General features: G+C 50.6%; 1 protein-coding gene across 5 annotated transcripts in view; it reads right to left on the bottom strand.

Annotated features, from left to right (window-relative positions):
* Window positions 1-12,313, bottom strand: part of PHLPP2 (PH domain and leucine rich repeat protein phosphatase 2) — a 141,613-nt gene that overhangs the window by 33,880 nt on the left and 95,420 nt on the right. For all 5 annotated transcript variants that reach the window (XR_013347619.1, XM_077830931.1, XM_077830934.1 and 2 more), the window contains 3 exons: window positions 11,891-12,091; window positions 1,138-1,300; window positions 163-293 (listed from right to left, as the gene is read on the bottom strand). Coding sequence is in view for 4 of the 5 variants with exons in the window: in XM_077830931.1 (XP_077687057.1) it covers window positions 163-293; window positions 1,138-1,300; window positions 11,891-12,091 (495 nt within the window). In the remaining variant the exon portion in view is untranslated. The remainder of the gene's footprint in view (window positions 1-162; window positions 294-1,137; window positions 1,301-11,890; window positions 12,092-12,313) is intronic.

Genomic DNA, 12,313 nt, shown 5'->3' with positions numbered 1-12,313 from the left:
ATAGAGTTCCTCATCTTGCATGGATGGCATGCATTCTGTGTTCCTAGACGTATGACTTTACATTTGTCTGTATTAAAATGCATCTTGTGTGCTTGTGCCCAGCTTGATAAGCCCTTCCCAGAGAGCTTCTTGCTTCATTGGCCTGGCAGCCCCACAACTCACCTGAAGATGTCCAGGATCTTGTGTTCTAGCACCAGGTTTGTGTTTCCAGTCAGGTCCAGCTCCTGCAAGGTAGCTGGCAGCACCTCAGGGATCACGATTTCTGTTAGTTCATTGCAGCTCAAGTCTACAAACTGCAGAATAGAGAAAGCATAACAGAGAGGGATCCCTTCCCTGCAACCCCCCAAAGGCTTCATCACTACATTTCCCCTCCATATGTCTGCTCACCCCCACCTTCCAGTGTCCCATCGCTACATTGCCCACCCCATTTTGGATCTCTCTCCAACCCCCAGAGGCCCTGCTGCTATATCCTCAACTCCATATTATAAGGGGAGTGTAATATCTTCAGGGGGATAGCTTCTCTCAGTTCTGGGTCACAGATCACCAGTTCTTCGCCTTATCTGCTTCTAAGTCTCTTTTCCACTGGTAGGTCAGGCCTGTCAGTTCCATTTTCATGACATATTTCTGGGAGCTAATTGGCAGTGGGGTGGGGAATGTAGTGATGGAACCCACCACCAAGTGCAGATCAGTAATGGGATTGAGTTGGGAATATAGTGACAGGGCTCTTAGGAGTTTGGGGGAGATCCTAAATGGGGCAGGGAATGCAGTGACAGGGCCCCACGGGGATGGTGATCAGAGGTGGTGGGAAGTGTAGTGATTGGGCCCCATACAGATATGTGCAGAATACTCTCAGCTGGACTTGGGTGTTCAGTTCTGCTCCTGCTGTCTCATAAATTATATAAATAGAGGGGTTTCAGAGATGGACAATGAATCTGAAGGAGGGAATGAAAAGTCTGTGACTGTTTAATTTAGAGAGGAAACAAACAAGAAGGAACAGAATAGATACAGGATGCACATATTATACCCTCTATGGGACCTGCATCTCTAACGCTGGAGCCTGCAGTTCCTCTCCCAGGAATTCCATAGTTATCCCTCCACCCCAGCTATTTCCTGAAGCCTTTCACCCTTCAGGGATACCTGAATACAAGGTAGGTGCAGGATCTCTGGGAAGATACTGATCTCATTTGAGTGTGCAATAAGTGTGTGCAGCTGCTTGCAGTTTGCGATCGTTGTAGGAATCGTCTTCAGCTTGTTGCCACTCAGGTTCAGCTCTTCTAACTGCTCCAGCTTGCTCAGTTTGCTGAAGGGAAAACCCAAAGTAGCACATCTCATGAGCCAGAACCTGCCACCATCAGAATTCATAGGCACAGGACCCAAAGCGTTAATCTGCTCCCTGGGCAGGAGAATCTAGGGAAGCAGCCGAAGGAAAGGTTCAGCTGCTTACTAGCTGTGTTTCTGATTTACGGATAGGAGACAGCCAGCAATTCCAAGGAAACATGGTAGTGAGAACAGGGACTGTAAGGCCAGGATTTGTCCAGTGGTCTGATTTCTTTGCTCCTGGCTCCTACATGCATGAAAGCAGAAGAGAAACTCATCATAGGCAACTCTGCAGGACCAGTGAACTTGTACCCATGAGTTTCAAAGGAACTGACTAAGAAGCTATGTGGGTCACTAGATATTTAACAAATCTTGGAATGCTGGGGAAGTCCCAGATGACTGGAAACAAGCTAATGTTGTATTTAATAAGGATAAATGACATGACTCATGAAACAATAGGTTGATTAGCTTGACACTGACCCTAGGCAAAATCATGGAAAAGCCAATATAGGATGCAATCAATAAAGAATTGAATGATAGTAGCATAATTAATGCCAATCAACATGGTTTTATGGAAATAGGTCTTGTCAAACAAACTAGATACAGTTTTTTGATGAGATTACAAGTTTGGATAACATAGATAAATGTGTTAACATAATATACTTAGACTTTTCTAAGACATTGTATACACAACATTCTGATTAACAAATTAACAGATTAAATGCATTAAAAAATGGCTAACTGATAAATCACCAAAAATAAATCTAAATGGGGAATCATCATCCAATAGGAGCTTTTTTAGTTGGGTCCTGCAGGGTCTGTTGATGGCCCAATGCTATTCAATACTGTTATCAATGATCTGGAAGAAAATAAAGACTCGCTTATAGTAGCGTTTGCAGATGACACAAAATTGGTGGATTAGTAAACAGTAATAAGGATGAGTCAGTTCTAGAGATCAACCTGGATCACTTGGTACACTGGGCTTATTGAAGTGCATGTTGTTCAAATACAACCAAATGCAAGGTCATACACCAATAAAGAACACAAGTCACACTTACAGGATGGGGATCTGTTTTCTGGAAAGTATTGACTCTAAAAAGGATTTAAGGGTCACGGTAAATAACCACCTGAACAGGAGATGCCAATTCCAATGCTATGGTTGAAAGGGGCAACTTGATCCTTGGCTGTATAAGCTGGGAATATCAAGAAGAAATAGGGAGGTGGTATCCCCTCTGCTTACAGCATTACTGAGACCATTATTGGGATAGTGTGTCCAATTCTGATGTTCACACTTCAAAAAGTTTTGGTAAGTAGTGAGGACCTCATAGAAGAAATGGTTGTAGGGGATAGTCTTGGCTCAAGTGATCATGAGCTAATTCAGTTCAAACTGAACGGATGGATTAACAAAAATAAATCTGCAACTAGGGTTTTTGATTTCAAAAGGGCTGACTTTCAAAAATTAAGGAAATTAGTTAGGGAAGTGGATTGGACTGAAGAATTTATAGATCTAAAGGTAGCCTGGGATTATTTTAAATCAAAGCTGAAGAAGCTATCGGAAGCCTGCATCCCAAGAAAGGGGAAAAAATTCATAGGCAGGAGTTGTAGACCAATCTGGATGAGCAAGCATCTCAGAGAGGTGATTAAGAAAAAGCAGAAAGCATACAGGGAGTGGAAGAAGGGAGGGATCAGCAAGGAAAGCTACCTTATTGAGGTCAGAACATGTAGGGATAATGTCAGACAGGCTAAAAGTCAAGTAGAGTTGGACCTTGCAAAGGGAATTAAAACCAATAGTAAAAGGTTCTATAGCCATATAAATAAGAAGAAAACAAAGAAAGAAGAAGTGGGACCACTAAACACTGAGGATGGAGTGGAGGTCAAGAATAATCTAGGCATGGCCCCATACCTAAACAAATACTGTGCCTCAGTCTTTAATAAGACTAAAGAGGATCTTAGGGATAATAGTAGCATGACAAATGGGAATGAGGATATGGAGGTAGACATTACCATATTTGAGGTAGAAGCGAAACTCAAACACCTTAATGGGACTAAATCGGGGGGCCCAGATAATCTTCATCCAAGAATATTAAAGGAATTGGCACATGAAATTGCAAGCCCATTAGCAAGAATTTTTAATGAATCTGTAAACTCAGGGGTTGTACCGTATGATTGGAGAATTGCTAACATAGTTCCTATTTTTAAGAAAGGGAAAAAAAGTGATTCGGGTAATTATAGGCCTGTTAGTTTGACATCTGTAGTATGCAAGGTCTTGGAAAAAATCTTGAAGGAGAAGGTAGTTAAGGACATTGAAGTCAATGGTAAATGGGACAAAATACAACATGGTTTTACAAAAGGTAGATCGTGCCAAACCAACCTATCTCCTTCTTTGAGAAAGTAGCAGATTTTTTAGACAAAGGAAACACAGTGGATCTAATTTACCTAGATTTTAGTAAGGCATTTGATACCGTGCCACATGGGGAATTATTAGTTAAATTGGATAAGATGGGGATCAATAGGAAAATTGAAACGTGGATAAGGAATAGGTTAAAGGGGAGACTACAATGGGTCCTACTGAAAGGTGAACTATCAGGCTGGCGGGAGGATACCAGTGGAATTCCTCAAGGATCGGTTTTATTTAATCTTTTTATTACTGACCTCGGCACAAAAAGTGGGAGTGTGCTAATAAAGTTTGCGGATGATACAAAGCTGGGAGGTATTGCCAATTTAGAGAAGGACAGGGATATCCTACAGGAGGATCTGGATGACCTTGTAAACTGGAGTAATACAAGGATGACCTTGTAAACTGGAGAAGTGTAAGGTCATGCATTTAGGGATTAATAACAAGAATTTTAGTTATAAGCTACGGACGCATTAATTAGAAGTAACGGAAGAGGAAAAGGACCTTGGAGTATTGGTTGATCATAGGATGACTATGAGCCGCCACTGTGATATGGCTGTGTAAAAAGCTAATGCGGTCTTGGGATCCATTAGGAGAGGTATTTCCAGTAGGGATAAGGAGGTTTTAGTACCGTTATACAAGGCACTGGTGAGACCTCACCTGGAATACTGTGTGCAGTTCTGGTCTCCCATGTTTAAGAAGGATTAATTCAAACTGGAAAAGGTACAGAGAAGGGCTACTAGGATGATCCAAGGAATGGAAAACTTGTCTTATGAAAGGAGACTCAAGCAGCTTGACTTGTTTAGCCTAACCAAAAGAAGGTTGAAGGGAGATATGATTGCTCTCTATAAATATATCAGAGGGATAAATACTGGAGAGGGAGAGGAATTATTTAAGCTCGGTACCAATGTGGACACAAGAACAAATGGATATAAACTGGCCACCAGGAAATTTAGACTAGAAATTAGACAAAGGTTTCTAACCATCAGAGGAGTGAAGTTTTGGAATAGCCTTCCAAGGGAAGCAGTGGGGGCAAAAGATCTATCTGGCTTTAAGATTAAACTCGATAAGTTTATGGAGGAGATGGTATGATGGGATAACATGGTTTTGGTAATTAAATATTCATGGTAAATAGGCCCAATGGCCTGTGATGGGATATTAGATGGGGTGGGATCCGAGTTACCCAGGAAAGAATTTTCTGTAGTATCTGGCTGATGAATCTTGCCCATATGCTCAGGGTTTAGCTGATCACCATATTTGGGGTCGGGAAGGAATTTTCCTCCAAGGCAGATTGGAAGAGGCCCTGGAAGTTTTTCGCCTTCCTCTGTAGCATGGGGCACGGGTCACTTGCTGAAGGATTCTCTGCTTCTTGAAGTCTTTAAACTACGATTTGAGGACTTCAATAGCACAGATATAGGTGTGAGGTTTTTTGCAGGAGTGGTGGGTGAAATTCTGTGTCCTGCGTTGTGCAGGAGGTCAGACTAGATGATCATAATGGTCCCTTCTGACCTAAATATCTATGAAAAAAAGGATATTAAAAAACTGGAAAGGGTTCAGAGAAGAGCCAACCAAATGATCTGAGGTCAATCTATTTAGTTTATTGAAAAAACAGTTACTTACTTTCTTGTAACTGTTGTTCTTCGAGATGTGTTGTTCACGTCCATTCCACATTAGGTGTGCGCGCGCCGCGTGCACGAGTGTCAGAAACTTTTTCCCTTAGCGGCTCCCATCAGGCCGGCGGGGCCCCCCGAGTGGCGCCACTGCGCCGTGCATATATACCCCTGCCGGCCCGACCCCCTCCAGTTCCTTCTTACCGGTGACTCCGACAGAGGGGTAGAAGGGTGGGTGGTGGAATGGATGTGAACAACACATCTCGAAGAACAACAGTTACGAGAAAGTGAGTAACCGTTTTTTCTTCTTCGAGTGCTTGTTCACGTCCATTCCACATTAGGTGAATTACAGGCTTACCTCTGGAGGACGGTAGGAGTCATGGAACAACTGCTCGGAGGACCACTCTGCCAACCGCTGCGTCCTCTCTGGCCTGCTGGTTGACCGCATAGTGGGTCGTGAAGGTGTGCACCGAGGACCAGGTGGCTGCTCTGCAGATCTCCTGAATCGGGACCTGTGCCAGGAACGCCGTGGAAGTTGCCCGCGCCCTGGTCGCGTGGGCCGTGACCGCCAGGGCCGGAACACCTGAGAGCTCATAGCATGCCCAGATGCAGCTTGTAATCCAAGACGAAATCTGCTGCGCTGACACAGGGAGGTCTTTCATTTTCTTGACTACAGCCACAAACAGCTGCGCAGATTTGCTAAAGGGCTTGGTGCGCTCCAAATAGAACGCCAGCACTCGAAGCACATCCAGGATGTGCAAGCTGCGGTGACTCGGGTCCGTATGGGGTTTCGGGAAGAACACCAGCAGACAGATGTCCTGGCCCAAATGGAATTGGGAGACCACCTTAGGGAGGAACTTGGGGTGCGGTCGGAGCTGCACCTTGTCCTTGTGAAACACTGTATATGGTGGCTCAGAGGTGAGGGCCCTCAGTTCGGACACCCTTCTGGCTGAGGTAATGGCAACCAGAAACGTCACCTTCCAGGAAAGGTGGAGGAGAGAACAGGAAGAGAGGGCTCAAAAGGGGGTCCCATGAGTTTAGAGAGGACCAGGTTAAGGTTCCACAGAGGGACTGGGGGGCGTGAGTACGGAAACACCCTCTCCAAATCTTTAAGGAACCGTCCCACCATTGGGTGGGAAAACACCGAGCCCCCCAAGAACCCGGAAGGCGGAGATGGCTGCCAGATGTACTCTGAGTGAGGACGGGGCTAGCCCTTGCTGCTTGAGGTGCAGGAGGTACTCCAGGATGGCCTGCACCAGGGCCTGGCACAGCCACACCTGTTGGGGTTCACACCAACATGAGAACCTTTTCCACTTGGCCATATAGGTCGCCCTGGTAGAGGGCTTTCTACTGCCAAGCAGAATCTGCTGCACGGGAAGGGAGCACTGGCTCTCCAGGGCGTTTAATCACAGAGCCTCCAAGCCGTCAGGTGCAGTGACTGCAGGTCGGGGTTGAGAAGCTGCCCGCCGTCCTGTGTAATGAGGTCCCGGTGTAGGGGCAGGACTACTGGGGCCTCCACCGACAACTCTAGGAGCGATGTGTACCAGTGCTGGCGGGCCCAGGCTGGAGCGATGAGGATCACCGCCGCCCTGTCCCTGCGCACCTTTAGTAGGACCACGTGTACCAAGGGGAGCAGGGGGAAGGCATATATCAAGCCCCCTCTCCATGGGATTGAAAACACATCTGCAAGCGAGCCCGGGCTGCGGCCCTGGAACTAGCAGAACCGTGGGCATTGGGCGTTGGCCCTGGTGGCAAACAGGTCTACCCCGGGAAACCCCCACCTGCGGAAGAGCGAAAGCACGACGTCCGCCCTGAGCGTCCACTTGTGCATGCGGTACGACCTGCTGAGGGAGTTTCGTACCCCCGGGAGATAAGACGCCTCAAGGTGAATTGCATGGGCTATGCAAAGGTCCCAGAGGAGGAGAGCCTCGAGACAGAGTGGCGAGGAATGGGCCCCGCCCTGTTTGTTTTATATAAAACATGGGAGTAGTGTTGTCTGTCCGAACTGTCACGCTGTGACCACTCAGAGTGGCATGAAAGGTCTGGCAGGCGAGACGAACCGCCCTGAGCTCCTTCACATTAATATGGAGCAAACGCTCTGTTCTGGACCACAACCCCTGCGTCATGAGGTCCCCCAGGTGAGCCCCCGATCTGTGGTCTGACGTATCTGTCACCAGCGTCAGGTCCGGCTGTGGGGCGGTGAAGGGGATGCCTTTGCAAACCATGGGATGGGACTGCCAACACCGCAGGGAGTCCAGCACGTCCCTTGGGGCTGTCACTACCAAGTCCAGGGGGTCCCTGCCTAGGCGGTACACCCGAGCGAGCCACGCCTGCAGAGTCCTGAGTCTCAGTCTGGCATGCCTGACCAGGTGCGTGCATGCTGCCATGTGGCCTAGCAGCCGCAGGCAGCACCTGGCCGTTGTCGTTGGAGACTGGTGCAGGGAGGCCACTGATTGCTGGATAGCCTGGAATCGGGACACTGGAAGGCTTGCTCCGGCCTGCACCGCATCCAGGACTGCTCCTATGAATTCTACTCTCTGCGTGGGTACGAGCGTGGACGTGGGGACATTGACCAGGAGTCCCAGCTTGCGGAACAATCTCAGGGCCACCTCCACGTGGCCCAGCACTTCCGCCTCGGATCGACCCGCCAGGAGCCAGTCATCAAGGTACGGGTACACCCGGATTCTCTGCCTCCGTAAGAAGGCTGCCACCACGGCCATGCACTTCGTGAACACCCGTGGGGCCACGGCTAGACCAAACAGGAGAACCGCAAACTAATAATGTTCTTGGCCCACGGTGAAGCGTAGGAACCGCCGATGTGCTGGGTGGATGGCGATATGAAAGTACGTGTCCTTCATGTCGAGGGAGGCGTACCAGTCCCCCGGATCCAGGGAAGGGATGATGGTACCCAGAGAAACCATGTGGAACCGGGCCTTGGCCAGGAATTTGTTGAGCCTGCGCAGGTCTACGATGAGGCGAAGGCCCCCTTTGGCCTTGGGGATGAAGGAGTAGAACCCCTTCCTCCTTAGGCTGTGTGGCACCGCCTCTACCGCCCCCGTCTCTAGCAGAGAGCAGACTTCCTTCTCTAGGAGATGCTCGTGAGAGGGGTCCCTGAAGAGGGACGGGGAAGGGAGGTGGGAGGGGGAAAGGGAGGAGAACTGCAGCGGGTACCTGTTCTGCACCGTGCGTAAGACCCAGCGATCTGACGGAATGTTGGACCATGCACGGGAGAAATGGGACAGGCAGTTCAGGAAACAAAGGGACGGATCCAGTGACTGGTCTGGTACGCTGTCCTCGAGCGCACCTTTCAAAGCCTGGCTTAGTGCCCGGCTGGGGTTTGTGCTGGCCTTGGTTCTGGCCCGGCGCATTATTGTTACTGTTGTTGTTGCCCGGCGCCTGTTATCCCTGCCTCGCCTACGGTAAGGCTCATGCCTATGGCGACACTGCAGCTTAAAGGGCTTCCTCTGGGTCGCCGGGGTGTGCATACCCAGCGACTTAAGCGTAGCCCACGAGTCCTTAAGGCTGTGCAGCCTCGTGTCTGTCTGGTCCGAGAAGAGGCTGGACCCTTTGAAGGGAGGTCCTGGAGTGTATTCTGGACCTTGGGCAGCAGGCCTGACTCCTGGAGCCACGCCAAGAGCCTCATGACCACCCCTGATGCGATTGTTCTAGCTACCACATCCGCTGAATCCAGGGAGGTCTTGGCTACTGCCTTGCCCTCGTCCACCAGGGCCATGAACTCCTGTTGGGAACCTTGCGGGAGGTTGTCCTTAAACTTCCCCACCGCCGCCCAGGAGTTGAAATTATGCCTGTTGAGGATGGCCTGCTGGTTCGCAATCCTCAACTGAAGGCCCCCAGATGAGTACACCTTTCTGCCAAAAGGGTCCCGGAGTTTTGCCTCCTTGGCCTTAGGGGCTGGGGCCTGCTGTCTATGGCACTCCTTTCATTTACTGCTGAGACCACTAGGGAGCATGGACTCGGGTGGCAGAACAGGAACTCATAGCCCTTAGATGGGGCAAAGTATTTACACTCCACTCCTTTGGCCATTGGAGCGCTGGAGGCCGGGGTCTACCATATGGTCTTATAGTTGGACTGAATGGTCTTAATGAGCGGGAGCGCTATTCTGGATGGACCTTCGGGGCTCAAAATGTCCACCACGGGGTCCTCCTGCTCAACCATCTCCTCAGCCTGCAACCCCAAGTTCTGGGCGACCCTGCGCAGCAACTCCTGGTGGGCTTTAAGGTCTATCGGTGGAGGGCTGGACACCGCTGTACCCACCACTGCCTCATCCGGGGATAACGAGTAGGTTAGCTGCTACTCGACTCCCTCTGGCTGGTCCTCCTGCTCCCCTTCTCCCGTGGAAGGGGCCTCCAGCTTGGGCTAGAGCAGGAGTCCATGGGACGGCACCGCACTCGGTGCCGGTCTCTCCGGTTTATCCTGGGGGGATGCCGGGGGCCTGGATACTGTAGCCTCTGGCACCATCTGGCGTTGGTGCAGGGACCGGGATCGCTGCACCGAGTAACTTGCCCTGGACGGGGCCCCTTGACTCTCCTGATAGGCCTAGGGGGTCGAAAAAGGCCAATGGCCTGGTGGTCCCCATTGGGGTTGCCAGCCCATCTGAGGGTCCCTGCTGTCCGGGGCCTGGTGCAGGTAGCTATAGCTGCCAGACTCAGCGCCGGACTGTGGCGACGCCGATTGCGAAGGCCACGGAGGTACCAACGATCTGCACCAGCGTGAGAATGAGCGGCTCCTGGCTGCGCGGGAGCAGTACTGGTATCCCCGGAACTGGGACCGGGATCAGATCTGGACCGGGACCTGGATCTGGACCAGTGCCAGCGTTCCCTGGACCGGGACCATCTGCAGGAGTCCTCTGGAGAGGGCTGTCTCAACTCCTCCCAGTGCCGGTCTCTGGGTGGTGCAGGACAGCGGTGTTCCCTTTCCGGTGCTTCCTCACGCCGACCCACTCCCGGTGCTGCGACCTTCTTCTGGGCTGCCAGTAACTGTGAGTCCGCGGAGTCGGAGCTCGACCGGGACCAACTCCGGGAGTGGTGCCGGGACGGTGTCCTCGAGCGGCACGCCATTGCTGGCTTACCCCTCGACAGCACCCGTTGCATGGGTGCCGGAGGGTTCTTCCTATGCAGGAGGGGGCTCGCCGCCGACAGCTCGATGAGGTCCTTTGCAGCCTCAAAGGTGCCAGGCGTGGAGGGCTGATCCGTTATGCCCTCGAGCCCATTGTCTGCACTGAGCTCACTTAGGTCTGAGCTTGGTGGGGCTTGTGCTGCCAGGACCGCTGATGTCGGCGTAGGTACCACAGCCTTTCTGCTCTTATCGGCGCCCGGGGCCTTGGGAGGCGTTGGCCTCCTGTGCGGGGAACGACCACGCCTTCCTTTCGGCTGCGCCGGGGGCTGCACCGGGGAGGACGAGCGGTGCCAGGGTCTAGTCTGGCGCTCCAGGGCCGACAGTTTACAGTGTTTAGCCGGTGCCGGGTCTCTCAACGGCTCCGGGGCACTATGCACCGAGGAAGCCTGAGTCGGCATTGGGCGCTCCAGGCCCGGTGGCTGCAATGCGGCCTCCATCAACAGCTGCTCTGAAAAGGCTAAGGGACTGCTCTTCTACGAGAGAGAGAGGTTGTTCCAACGCAGCCAAGGACGGTAAGAAGGAACTGGAGGGGGTCGGGCTGGGGTATATATGCACGGCGCAGTGGTGCCACGCGGAGGGGGCCCGCCGGGAGCCACTAAGGGAAAAAGTTTCCGACGCTCGTGCACGCAGTGTGCGCACACCTAATGTGGAATGGACGTGAACAAGCACTCGAAGAAGAATAGAAGGTTAAGAAGTCATTTGATCACTGTCTAGAAGTACTTTCAGGGGGTAAGATTTCTGATGCTATATGGCTCTTTAACAGACAAAGGCATTATAAAATCCAATGGCTGGAAGTTGACTCTAAACAGACTCAGACTTGATATAAGGCACTTTTCTTCTTTTAAGTGAGGGTCATTAACCATTGAAACAACTTACCAAAGGATGTGGTGGATTCTCAGTCACCTGAAGTCTTTAAATCAAAACTGGGTACCTTTCTAAGAGAGATGCTCTAACTCAACCACAAATTATGAACTTAACGTAGGAATCAACAGATAAAATTATATGGCCTGAGGTATGTAGGATATCAGACTAAATTGTCAGAACGGACTTCCAGCCTGAAAATCTATGACTGTATGAACAGCACAATTCAACAGCCTTCACAGCTGCTGTAAACTGCACTGCCCACTGCTATTAGCAACGCAGCCATCCCAGGCTCAGCCAGCCATACACCCCTACCTCCACCGCACTCAGCATGTGCTAGGAGTACAGGAACCACAGCAGCCAGCACTATCCTAAGGGATACTGATGGATGCTTGGGAGGACGTGAATCTCGAGTCACATATCAGAGGCACAGCATCTCATCATGACATCGATAAGCTCCTACCAGTTCCCAATGAGGGACGGAAACCCACTCACTCTAACCCAGCTGAGTCAACTGATTCTAGCCCTGTTAGCTGAGCATTACCTTTCCCCACCTTTTGCATGCACTTACCTTGCAGGGAAGGTTTGCAGTTGGTTGTTTGCCAGGTGCAGGACCCGTAAGTTTGCGTGTCCCACCAGGTCAGGGATGCACTGATCTGTGAGGTTATTATTGGTCAAGTAAAGTAACTGCAGCATGCTGAGACTCTCTTCCCCAGGGCAAACAGATGGCAACGACTCCAGGCTGTTGGCAGATGCATTCAAGTACCTGAGACTAACAACAACAGATTAAGAGACATTAGGTTCCGTTCCATCCCATCCAAACCACTTCACCAGATACGACAGTGATAGAAGCCATATGAGAACCTGGACAGATAGCTATGGCTGCGTTATCATAATGGAAGTCATACCAGATGATTATAATGGTCTCTTCCAGCCTTAAAAATCTATCAATCTAAAAATGACTAGCTATATAGCACTAGAGATGCACATAGTG

The sequence above is a fragment of the Eretmochelys imbricata genome, chromosome 12 (genome assembly GCF_965152235.1).
Source record: "Eretmochelys imbricata isolate rEreImb1 chromosome 12, rEreImb1.hap1, whole genome shotgun sequence".
NCBI classification, from domain to species: domain Eukaryota; kingdom Metazoa; phylum Chordata; order Testudines; family Cheloniidae; genus Eretmochelys; species Eretmochelys imbricata.
This window is presented reverse-complemented; position numbering and strand designations above follow the sequence as displayed.